Here is a 13,335-nt window from a genome sequence, read left to right on the forward strand (position 1 = left end):
AAATAAACTACTGTGGCGGCTCCCAAGGGTCGTGCCACCTTAGTGTCGAACCCCTCGGCACAGGAGTGGTTCAGTCCGGAGGCGGCCCTTAGCCGGAGGCTTTAAAGGGTGGGGTTTGGGTGCCATCTTTCTGTCGTTTGGTCTTCCCTACAACCGGGAGGATCAGAATAAAAAGTGTCTCTCTCTAAACACGACTCCGTGCTTTATTCCAAGACACACGCTACATTGGTGACCCCGACGCTCCATTGGCGTCATGATGGAGAGAAGAGAAAGCCCTACCTCCTCACAGGCCGGCCTGGCCCTGTCTCTGGACGCGGTCTCCGTTAAACTGCCCAAGTTCTGGACCACCCGGCCGCTCATCTGGTTCCAGCAGGCGGAGGCCCAGTTCAACCTGCGGGGCATCACGGTCGATGCCACCCGTTTCTACTACCTGGTGGGGGCCCTCGACCAGGATGCGGCTGAAGAGGTCACGGACTTCCTCGCAGACCCCCCGGACAATGATAAATACCTCGGCCTTAAGGAGCTCCTGCTCCAGATTTACGGACTGAGTAGGATGGAGCGGGCAGGAAGACTCGTGCATATGCAGTGCCTAGGCGACCGACGGCCATCTAGCCTCCTAAAGGAGATGGTGGCTCTACTAGACGGGCACACGCCGTGCCTGATGTTTGAGTATACTTACCTGCATCTGCTGCCGGCCTACATTCGTCTGCAGCTCACCGACGTCTCGTTTGCCGACCTTCGGGCCCTCGGAAGGCGCGCCGACGCCCTGTGGATGGCGCGCCCTGATGACGTCAGCGCGCTGGGCGTCAGCAGAGACGGGGTCGCGCTGAGGTCGACGCGCCCTGATGACGTCAACGCGCTCGCCGTCAGCAGGTACGCCGATGATGTCACCCCAGCAGCTCCCGAATTCCCCCGGTGGGGCGGGGGAGATGTGGAAGGAGTGACAGCTCCAGCCCGACGGCCCGTACGATCGCCCCCAGCGGCAGTGAGGGGTACTGCACCTGCAGCCCAGCGCCAGCAAGCTGCAGGCACCACCAGCAGGAGCAGGCAAGCTCCAAGTGACTCCAACAGGAGACGTTGGTGCTACTACCATCAACGCTGGGGTGCTGCAGCACAACAATGCCGCCAGCCATGCACATTCCCGGGAAACGCCTGGGCCGGCTGCCAATAGTCCCCGCGGCGGCCGGCCAAATTCATCGCCTTTTTGCCTGGGATCGGCGCTTCGGGACCCGCTTCCTCGTGGATACAGGAGCGGAGCTCAGCGTCCTGCCCCCTTCGCTGGCCGACATTCGTTCCGGTAAGCGGGGGCCCGTCCTCACCGCGGCGAACGGCAGCCCCATCCGCACATATGGACTGCGGATGGTTCCCATCGTGCTCGGCTCCTGCCATTTCTCATGGAGCTTCACCATTGCCGACGTCTCCCAACCATTGCTCGGGGCCGATTTCCTCCGGGCGCATTCCCTCATGGTGGACGTCGGACGTCAGCGTTTGATCAACGCCACCACGATGGAGCCGATCACGTTGCGTGTGGATCAACCGGTGGGACGGCCACTGGCGTCCGTGGACTCCCGATTTGCACGTATCTTGGCTGCGTTCCCGGACATTCTCACTCCGCAGTTTCAATCAGCAACCCCCAGCCACGGAGTGTTGCATTATATCCCGACTACCGGCCCACCACTCCATGCACGAGCACGGCGACTGCCACCAGATAAACTGCGTCTGGCACGGCGGGAATTCCGCACGATGGAGGCCTTGGGGATCGTCCGCCCTTCAAGCAGCCCTTGGGCGTCCCCACTCCACATGGTCCCCAAGTCAAGCGGGGGCTGGCGGCCATGTGGGGATTACCGACGGTTGAACGCGACAACAACAGCGGATCGATACCCCGTACCCCACATCCAGGACTTCACGGCCCATTTGGCTGGGGCCACGATTTTTTCCAAAGTGGATTTGGTACGGGGTTATAATCAGATCCCAGTTCACCCGGATGACGTGCCGAAGACGGCGATCATCACGCCATTCGGGCTTTTCGAGTTTACTCGGATGCCGTTCGGCCTCAAAAACGCAGCACAGGCCTTTCAGCGCCTCATGGACGGGGTTTGTCGCGGCCTCGATTTCGTGTTCGTGTACCTGGACGACATCCTGGTGGCCAGCCGCTCGCAACAGGAACACTGTGCTCACCTTCGACAGCTCTGTCAGCGGCTCAGCGAGCATGGTTTGGCCATCAACCTGGACAAGTGCCGTTTTGGGGTGAATGAAATTGACTTCCTCGGCCACCGCGTGACTGCGCAAGGCGCGGTTCCCCTGCCAGACAGGGTCGACGCCATCCGCCGGTTTCCCCGCCCACGCACGGTGCGTGGCCTGCAGGAATTTGTCGGCATGGTGGCGTTTTATCATCGTTTCGTGCCATCCGCGGCCCACATCATGCGGCCCCTGTATCAACTTCTGGCGGGTGGGCAGCACAAAAGCGTTGAGTGGACCCACGAGGCGGAGGCAGCTTTCGACGGCGCGAAGGAGGCCCTTGCTCGGGCCGTACTGCTGGTACACCCGCGGGGAGATGCCCAGACTGCTCTCACGGTGGACGCCTCGGAGTCGGCGGTTGGTGCTGTGCTGGAGCAGCTGACGGGCGGAGGTTGGCGGCCCCTGGCCTTCTTCAGTCGGCACCTCAACCGTGCGCAGACCAAGTACAGCGCGTTCGATCGTGAGCTCCTGGCTCTGTACCTGGCTGTGCGCCATTTTCGTTACTTCCTGGAGGGCCGCCCGTTCACCGCCTACACCGACCATAAGCCGCTCACTTTCGCCCTGCAGAAAGTTTCCGATCCCTGGTCCGCACGTCAGCAGCGGCAATTGGCCTATATATCGGAGTACACTACATCTATCTGCTACATCCAGGGGAAAGACAACCGGGTGGCCGACGCATTGTCCCGGCCCGCTATCAACGCCGTGTTCGAGGTGGCGCCCGGAATGGACTATTCTGCTCTGGCGGCGGCACAGCTCACGGACGATGAGGTGCCCGCCTACCGGACTACCATCTCCGGCCTCCGCCTTGAGGATGTCCCTCTCGGTCCTGGGGGAGAAACAATCCTGTGCGATGTGTCGTCCGGTCAGCCGCGCCCCATCGTCCCTGCCACCTGGCGCCGGAGGGTGTTCGAGGTGATCCACGGACTGGCTCACCCATCAATCCGGGCGACAACGGCACTAGTGGCTGCTCGTTTCATGTGGCACGGTCTGCGCAAGCAGGTTGGCCATTGGGCTCGCACCTGCATTCCGTGCCAGACGGCAAAAATCCAGCGCCATGTCCGTGCGCCACTCCAGGAGTTTGGTCTACCTCACCGGCGGTTCGACCATATCCACATAGACATTGTAGGGCCTCTCCCGCCGTCCCGGGGCATCACCCACCTGCTTACAATGGTGGACCGCTTCACGCGGTGGCCGGAGGCCATTCCGTTGACCGATACCTCAACGGCTACGTGTGCTCGTGCGTTGTCCGCGCACTGGATTGCTCGCTTCGGGGTGCCGGCGCACATCTCAGACCGGGGGCCACAGTTCACCTCCGAGCTGTGGTCAGCCATGGCTCACTTGCTGGGGGTGCGGCTACACCACACCACGGCTTACCACCCGCAAGCTAACGGTCTGGTGGAGAGATTCCACCGGCAGCTGAAGGCAGCACTGAAGGCACGACTCTCCGGCCCGGACTGGATGGACGAGTTGCCGTGGGTCATGCTGGGCATCCGGACTGCTCCCAAAGAGGACTTGGGCTCATCATCGGCGGAGCTCGTTTACGGGTCGCCACTCACGGTGCCCGGGGAGTTCGTGCCGTCGGCGCCGGGGCAGCAGGGAACGCCCTCATCCACCCTACAGCGCCTTCGCGAGCAAGTTGGCAGGCTCGCACCCGTCCCGACGTCCCGCCATGGGACATTTCGCCCACACGTGCCATCAGCCCTCAGGGACTGCCCGTACGTCTTCCTGCGCCGTGATGCCCACCGGACTCCACTCCAGAGGCCGTACGAGGGTCCGTTCCGAGTGCTGGAACACGGGCAGTCGACTTTTGTCCTGGACATGGGGGGCCGGCCGGAGGCAGTGTCGATCGACCGGTTGAAGCCGGCACACCTGGACATTGACCAGCCGGTGCTGGTTGCCCAACCTCGGCCCCGAGGGCGTCCCCCTTCACGGCTCCCTCCGCCTGTCACTCCACCTGTCCTCCCGCCGGTCCCTCGTCCTGTCCCTCCACCTATGCCTCCGCAAGCCCCACGAGCGGCTAACTTCCGCACACGGGCCGGCCGGGTCGTTCGCCCGCCGGTGCGTTTCGTGCCTCTGGTTCTGGGGGGGGGTCCTGTGGCGGCTCCCAAGGGTCGTGCCACCTTAGTGTCGAACCCCTCGGCACAGGAGTGGTTCAGTCCGGAGGCGGCCCTTAGCCGGAGGCTTTAAAGGGTGGGGTTTGGGTGCCATCTTTCTGTCGTTTGGTCTTCCCTACAACCGGGAGGATCAGAATAAAAAGTGTCTCTCTCTAAACACGACTCCGTGCTTTATTCCAAGACACACGCTACACTACTTTCTTTTACCTGGTCCTCCATAAAATCCGTCCCAGTTGTCGGCATTGATGGCTTCAGAAGCTGATTTTAAAATGACTCCAGCGATTAACTTGTCGGGTGAATTTTTTAAAAAAAACACACAGAACGGCCGTAGGAACGATTCTTTAGCAAAATCTTGCACTCCAACAAATATAATTCAGGACCAGGTCGGGAAAAAACCCCGTTTTAACCCCGCCCCCCCCCCCTCAAACACACCAAAATCGCGCACACGGCCAGTGGCAGAATTGCAGCGCCGCTGAAGGTAAGTTTTGTAACATACCTATAATCTATAATACAATAAATTACCAATCAATAATACTAGGAAAAAGACCATAATAGTGCAACAACCAAAATATGTAGTGCAACCAAAATAAAGTCTATATAAGATCATAGTTGCTGAGGTAGTGGTTAATGTTATACAGTGTTCAAAAGCCTGAAGGTTGTTTGGAAGAAGCAGTCCTTGAAGCTGGAAGTTATAGTTTTCAAGGTTCCTGTACTTTCTTCCCAATGGTAGTCGCGAGATGAGAGTGTGACCAGGGTGGTGATAGGTCTTTGATATTGGTTCATTTTTGAGGCAGCGCCTCCTGTAGATCCCGTTGATGGTGAGAAGATGGGTAGGTGGGACTAATGTAAAATTGGGAATGTGTTAAACAAATGCCTCCTTTCTGTTTGGATGCCTTCAAGTTACCCTTTTCTATTTGTCCTGGTTTTTCTTCTGAATATTTGTCCAGACATATTCACCTCTGTGACTTGGGTCTGAATCTTGTCCATCTGCAGAAATTCTATGCGTGCATATATGGGGGTGCATATATGGGGGGTGGTGATAGGTCTTTGATATTGGCTCATTTTTGGGGCAGCGCCTCCTGTAGATCCCGTTGATGGTGAGAAGATGGGTAGGTGGGACTAATGTAAAATTGGGAATGTGTTAAACAAATGCCTCCTTTCTGTTTGGATGCCTTCAAGTTACCCTTTTCTATTTGTCCTGGTTTTTCTTCTGAATATTTGTCCAGACATATTCACCTCTGTGACTTGGGTCTGAATCTTGTCCATCTGCAGAAATTCTATGCGTGCATATATGGGGATAGATGTACAGTGCCTTCCATAATTTTTGGGGCAAAGTCTCATCATTTATTTATTTGCCTCTACTCCACAATTTGGGATTTGCAATAGAAAAAAATCACATGCGGTGAAAGTGCACATTGTCAGATTTTAATAAAGGCCATTTTTATACATTTTGGTTCACATGTAGAAATTACAGCAGTGTTTATACATATCATGGACTTCACCAGTTGCTGGGTATGTTCTCTGGTGATGCTCTGCCAGGCCTGTATTGCAGCCATCTTTAGCTAATGCTTGTTTTGGGGGCTAGTCCCCTTCAGTTTTCTCTTCAGCATATAAAAGGCATGCTCAATTGGGTTCGACTTGGCCACTCAAGAATTGACCATTTTTTAGCTTTGAAAAACTCCTTTGTTGCTTCAGCAGTATGTTTGAGATTGTTGTCTTGCTGTAGAATGAACTGCCGGCCAATGAGTTTTGAGGCATTTGTTTGAATTTGAGCAGATAAGAAGTGTCTATACACTTCAGAATTCATTATGCTACTACCATCAGCAGTTGTATCATCAATGAAGATAAGTGAGCCAGTACCTGCAGCATCCATACATGCCCAGGCCACAACACCCCCACCACCGTGTTTCACAGATGAGGTAGTATGCTTTGGATCTGGGCAGTTCCTTCTCTCCTCCATACTTTGCTCTTGTCATCATTCTGATATAAGTTAATCTTTGTCTCATCTGTCCACAAAACTTTTTTCCAGAATGGTGGTTGCTATTTTAAGTACTTCTTGTCAAACTGTAACCTGACCATCCTATTTTTGCAGCTAACTAGTGGTTTGCATCTTGCATTGTAGCCTCTGTATTTCTGTTCATGAAATCTTCTGCAGACAGTGGTCATTGACAAATCCACACCTGACTCCTGAAGAGTGTTTCTGATCTGTCAGACAGGTGTTTGGGGATTTTGCTTTATTGTAGAGAGAATTCTTCTGTCATCAGCTGTGGAGGTCTTCCTTGGCTTGTCAATTCCTTTGCTATTAGTAAGCTCACCAGTGCTCTCTTTCTTCTTAATGATGTTCCAAACAGTTGATTTTGGTAAGCCTGAGTTTGGCTGATGTCTCTAACAGTTTTATTTTTGTTTCTCAGTCTCATATTGGCTTCTTTGACTTTCATTGGCACAACTTTGGTCCTCATGTTGATAAACAGCAATAACAGTTTCCAAAGGTGATAGAAAGACTGGAGGAAAGACTAGGCGCTGAGAGCTCTCTTATACCTGCATTAAGGAGGCATTTAAACACACATGAGCAATTACAAACACCTGCGAAGCCATGTGTCCCAAACATTATGGTGCCCTGAAAGGGGGGGGGGTGGGAGGGTGGGAGAACGACTATGCATAAACACAGCTGTAATTCCTACATGGTGATACCAAAGTGTATAAAAATACCTTTTAATAAAATCTGACAATGTGTACTTTAACCACATGTGATTTTTCTCTATTACAAATCTCAAATTGTGGAGTACAGAGGCAAATAAATAAATGATGGGTCTTAGTTCCAAACATTATGAGGGGCACTGTAAGCCCCAAAACATACTTGTATGCAGGAATAATAAGCAAGCAAATTTATGCATATGTACATCGTGGATCCTGGGTTTTGTTGAAATGGTGTATCATTTTCATCTATAATAATGATCCAACTAATTTTGACGATAGTGCTTGAAAAAGTTTACAAATTGAATGCTTTATCATAATGCAATTTATATTAAAAGAAAATCCCGATTTTATCTGAAACATAATGTATACAGATTACATTACTTATTTGTTTTGTATCTTTTGGAGTGCTTATTGGAATTTGTTCTTCCAATGGTCTGGCTGATGCTTGACTCATATCTATCATTATCAGAACAAATTACCATGAATAATCTTTGTACAGTTTGGAAACTGTCTGTGTCCAAATTAAATGTTTCATTTCCCAACTTCAGTGACAGTATTTCTAATTTCAGGTCTGGAATAACCTGAGGTTGCGAAATACATTATGTTAATACATTCAATTCCTTCCTTATCCTTAAAAACAAAATGTGGTGATTTATCGAAAGAATGTTCTGCAGTATTTTCATGGTTCTGCTTGAAGCAATTGTTTGTCAGTGTACTTTAATCTAACCTACAGAATAACATGCAGATGTAAACCAAGGCTTAATACGATTAAAATTAGGCAGTTGTTAACCAAGAGTTGGAGTCTGCACCTATTCAAACACCTTCCACTTTCTCGACCTCCGTATTGTTGATTAAGAAGAAACAAACATTACCTGGCCTGTTAAATGCTTTTATTTTCTAATATTGCTTATTTAATTGAAACTATAACAGCATTTAAAAAAACACGGTTAGCTACATGGGTAGGGAAGGTTAAAAAGGATATGGACCAAACACTGGCAAATGGCTTAAGCTTAGATGGGGCATCTTGGTGGGCATTGACGAGTTGGGCCAAAGGGCCTATTTCTGTGCTATGTGACTCTATGACTAAAGATAACTTTATGAAGGCCTGAGCAATGTAGTAGCGTGTAACTGCCCCCCTAAAATACTAGGTAAAGACATTCATTGTCAGTACTGGGCATAATTAACTTTCCTGTGTGTGTTGAGTACTGTTATGCTACTTTGAGCTAGAGTTGCACAACATTTAATAACAATATTTATTTTATAAGATTGTGAAGATTACTATTAGCAATTGCATTTTAATATGTTTGCTTTGATTTGCACTAAACAGTTTGCAGAATAGAATAAGTACTAAAATATTTGGTGTCAAATATGACTTTTGTTTAAATCTAATTTAAAGGACATGGCCATACTTGTACAGAAAAAGATGATGTTCTTCTTACAACTATGGTAGGTTATGAATTTATCTTTCAGGGAGTATTATTTTCTATATATTGGCAAAATAAAATTTGAAATAAAATAATTTGGTATATTGTCTTCAATTGATTTCGATTATGCTTCATAATGAAAACATCAAAACATTTTCCACTGGTCATTGTCGTGGCTTTGCCAGTTTCTGTTTCCCATCTTGGTCATCCTTGTGGGTTTACTGAGTGATTATAAATTGAGTGTAAACTGACATTTTGGCACAGAAACCTTGTTTGAGTCGATCAAGATTCTCACTTTCATTTTGTCAATTGAATTTATGCTGTGATATTTTGTTTAATTGAGACAGTAAACTGAAATATGCAGAAATGTAGTTTATGGCAATGGTACGGTGAAAGAGTGGGAGAGTACAGTTCATTGATTTGCGATCCAGTGATCAATGCATTTTGCGCCTAAAATGTTTTAAAAGGAGAAAACAAAGGAATAATGTTCCACGGTTGTAAGTTACAGGAATGGTTCATAACCTAACTCTTTCAGAAGTTGGAAATGGACAAAAACAGTGTGGGGAGAGGATCACAGAAACAGCTACGAAGGGAGAGCAAGCAGGAAGTGTGGCTACCACCTGACCTCACTGACTTAGTGAGTGAGTCTTATAAATTCATAAGTCATAGGAGCGGAATTAGTCCATTCAGCCCATGAAGTCTACTCCGCTATTCAATCATGACTGATCTATCTTTTCTCTCAACTCCGTTCTCCTGCCTTCTGCCCATAAACCTTGACATCCCTACTAATGAAGAATCTGTCAATCTCCGCCATAAAAATACTCAATGACTTTGCCTCCACAGCTGTCTGTGGCAATGAATTCCACAGATTCACCACCCTCTGACCAAAGAAATTCCTCCTCATCTCTTTTCTAAAGATACGTCATTTTATTCTGAGGCTATGCACTCTGGTCCTCGACTCTTCCACTAGTGGAAACATCATCTCCACAACCACTCTATCCAGTCTGCTTTACTTGACCCAACCCTTGATTGTTGCAGCTTGTTCTTATCCCTAAATCTATGGTTCAGACATTCACTAGAATGAGGTGAAACTTGAATTTTGGTTTCAATATGCAAGGTTATAAGAAAGTACAAGGATGTGGAGTGGACTAAGGAACTGAAAATAAATCTAAGATGTGAAAGTATGTCTTTTTAAGTTGCTGTCATGTTCAAAAGAAATGATGGAAAATATTCTTCCTATACAGAATTTTACTTTAATGCAGCATGAATTTTTTAAAATTAGCCATAACTGGGTTTCCAGGACAACTGGTTGGTAGTTTTACTTTTCAGACCGGGTGCAAAGAATTGTAAACCAAGTAAATTGCATGTTTTGAATGTCTAAATGTCACAGGATAATTTAAAGCCGCAAAGTATCAGCTCTGCTTGTCGTTTTGACATCCCTCTGTTTCAGTTAAGAAATGGTGCACCTTTTACTCGCCTTCCCAGTGACAAGCTGAAAGCAGTTATTCCTCCATTTCTGCCTCCATCAAATTTTGAAGTGTGGAGTTCGGATAGGATACGAATGAACAAAGATGGCAAAATGGAGCATACAGCGTTATCTATGCCTCGCAGGTTTGCAAAGGCCAACTTCAACAGCAGTGGAAATTCTGATATAGTAAGATCCTTTCCATGTTTTATTCCCCTCTAGCACATTTGTTTTCAGGGATGGATTTTGCTGTAATTTTGGGTAGAAACCTTTCAAAATGACTTTTGCACCATGTGAATAGTGTCATAGAGCAATTTTCTCTGAAAATGCAAGTGAATAAGCTGGTAACAAAGTCTATTCATTGACTTGAATCTTCAGGCATGTGCTTAACTTTTTTGTGAGTAAAATTGCAAACATTCCAAAGGGATTTTTTGGCCATTCAAAAGATGAGAAACATAAGAAGCTGCAGATGCTGGAATTGCTGGAGGAATTCAGCAGGTCATGCGGCATCTGGGGACGGGATGGACAGGTAGTGTTTTTGGTCTGGACCCAAAAGTTGTGATCCTTGTCAATGTAATAAACTATTCACGGAAACTTTACTGTGCCCTTGATTATTGCCAAGTTTATTTCTTATTCTTTCGTATGTTTATGTAATTTTAACACATTTAAGTTAATGGTTACATTAAAACAACAGCAAATGGGCAGAGTTCAAATGCCTTTAAAGTAATGGTCTGCCAATAGCAGTAATTTCTAGGTTCCAAGAATGTTCATTATTGAGTATAGAAATTTGATCCACATGTCAATGCCAAACATATCTACTAGTTCTATTTATCAGCATTTGGTCAGTAACCAACTATGCCTTAGTGTTTTACATGTTTGTCCTGATGCTTCTTAGACATTGTGCATGCTTTCACCTTCTCAATCTATGTATTTCAGACTTCTATTTTTTAAGTCTAACTAACAATTATCTACAATATTCTAATTTGTATTTATTTTGCTGTAAAAGCAAAAAAATCCTAATACAGATGCCCATAGAAAGCATACTGTGGGGTTGCATCACAGGTTGGTTTGGAAACAGATCTGCCCAATACTGCAATAAATTGCAGTGAGTGGTAGATGTAGCCCCGTCCATCACACAGACCAGGCTCCACCATTGACTCTATGTACACTTGACACTGCCTCAGAAAATCAGCCAACATAATCAAAGACTTTATCATCCCGATCATTCCTCCTTCGCCCTACTCCCATTTGACAGAAGGTTTAAAGCATGCACCACCAGACTCGGGGACAGCTTCTTTCCCTCTATATTAGGCTTCTGAATAGTCCTACCATAAGCTATGGTACTGTTCACCTCTATCCCATTGAGGACATTGGACTTTTACGTTACAACACTGAGAACTAAATTCTAGACTCTGTGAATTTCCTTTTGCTCTACAGATTGTACATGAGTTTGACGATGTATAGTATCATCTGATCTAATTTGATAGCATGCAAAACAAAGCTTTTCACTGTACCTCAGTATATGTGACAATCCTAAACCTAAATATTTATCAATCTTGGAGATGTTTGTCAATTTGCTTTTTGGAACTTCATTAATGATATTGGTATGTGTAAAGGAGTGGAGTCTGACACACTGTAACCTTTACTGAGTCTTTAATTAAGGCACATGTCACACACATCCCAGTACTGACTGCATCTAGTCTTCAGGCGTACTGGAACAAATGGGGAGGAACAAGGGGAGGATATCACAGTTATACTGATATGGCTGGGCGTGGTTAGTGGTATTGAGGTAGCTACATTATAGGTTGCATGCATAAACCATCTACATCCTTTCCCTTGGAAATTTAAAATTGAAGTTATAACAGTGGCAGGGTGGTTATACAACACCTGCAAATCTAAACGAAATCACCGTAACGGACAGGAGGTTTGACAACCCGACCCGAGCGAGTGCGCATGGCACCCTCACCCTCCCCGCCCGAAAGAAGAGGAGGAGGAGCAATATCAGCCGGGAAGGAGAAAGCCGGCGGAGACCCAACCGGGAATGCGGAAGGAGACCCGACCGGCACAGGCGAGCCAGGGGAAGGAGACGGAGGAGAAGGAGAGCGGGCAGGGGAGGAGAACCCCGGAAGGGCAGAGGGAGGAGAACGCGGCAAGCGGACTGACCGGGGCATGCAGGGAGCTGAGGGGTAGTTAGTAGTGGGAGGCTTGAAACGCAACGGAGGAGCATAGGGGGCCGCAGGAGGAGGCTGAGGCTCTTTAATGGCCAACGGGTGCTGGCGGCTACGGCGGTAGATAGTTCCTTCAAAGCCCACCAAGTAGGATCTCGGTGAATTGTCCACCCCAACCACGGTTGCGAGTCGGGAGAATCCGGTGGCTGTCTGCATGCGGACGACCTGGCCAGGCAGTAGTGGTGAGAGCGGGCGGCAGGACTTGTCGTGAGAGCGGCGCTGTACTTCATGCCTTTGAGCAATCAGTTGCTGGACGGCAGCCGGCTGGAGGACCTTGGGCACTAGGGATTGCTGGGCGATCGGCATCGGTGGGCGAAGAACGCGGGACATCAGACGTTGGGCAGGGGATCGCATGGTAGTGTCCCTGGAAATGTTACGAAGGTTTAGCAGACCCTGGTAGAAGTCACCATTGGAGAGACGAGACTGCTCGAGCAAATTCTTGGCACTGCGGACAGCACGTTCGGCCAGGCCATTGCTCTGCGGGTATTCAGGGCTGCTGGTGTAGTGAGTGAAGTTCCACTTCACAGCGAAAGCTGTGAATTCTGCACTGGTGAATTGACGGCCGTTGTCGGTCTGTAAGCGGACCGGGGACCCAAAAGTGGCGAAGAGTCGGTGCAGCTTACTGATGACCATTTCAGAGGTGATAGCAGGGAGAAGGTCCACCTCGAACCAGTTCGAGTAGGAGTCGACCAACACTAGGTATTGCTTTCCACGCCATTCGAATATGTCGGCAGCCAGCGATGACCAGGGCATGGCAGGGGCAGGCTGCTGCAGAAGTGGCTGGAGCTGCTGATGTGGGGCAAGAGTGTTACAATCAGGACAGGAGGCTACTCGGGCCTTAATGTATTTTGCCATGCCGGGCCAATAGTATTGTTCTTGGGCATGAGAGACAGTGGCATCGGCTCCGGGATGCCCCATGTGGGCAGCGTTGTAGTACAAGTTGTACAGCGAGGCAGGGACGACCACCTTGTGACCCTTGATGATGATCCCGTCCCGGAGCACTAGTTCATCTCGAACCAGAAAGAAAGGGTGGACACCAGCAGGCAGCGAGGCGCGTTTGCTTGGCCACCCCCGCTGGATGACAGCTGCGAGCTGTTGCAGGTCTGGGTCGTTGGCAGTGTGCTCAACCAGGCACTGCAGCTGCTTAGAGGGAACAAAGTTGACATTGA

At 48.8% G+C, this 13,335-nt stretch overlaps 1 protein-coding gene across 2 annotated transcripts in view; it reads left to right on the forward strand.

Moving 5' to 3' along the window:
- The window catches only part of anks6 (ankyrin repeat and sterile alpha motif domain containing 6), a 55,617-nt gene that overhangs the window by 16,733 nt on the left and 25,549 nt on the right, over window positions 1-13,335 (forward strand). The window contains exons 7-8 of one of the 2 annotated variants that reach the window (XM_033016714.1): window positions 8,446-8,495; window positions 9,924-10,127. In XM_033016714.1, the coding sequence (XP_032872605.1) occupies window positions 8,446-8,495; window positions 9,924-10,127 (254 nt within the window). The remainder of the gene's footprint in view (window positions 1-8,445; window positions 8,496-9,923; window positions 10,128-13,335) is intronic. The other variant, XM_033016717.1, reaches the window with a different exon arrangement.

Source organism: Amblyraja radiata, chromosome 2 (genome assembly GCF_010909765.2).
Source record: "Amblyraja radiata isolate CabotCenter1 chromosome 2, sAmbRad1.1.pri, whole genome shotgun sequence".
Lineage (NCBI taxonomy): Eukaryota > Metazoa > Chordata > Chondrichthyes > Rajiformes > Rajidae > Amblyraja > Amblyraja radiata.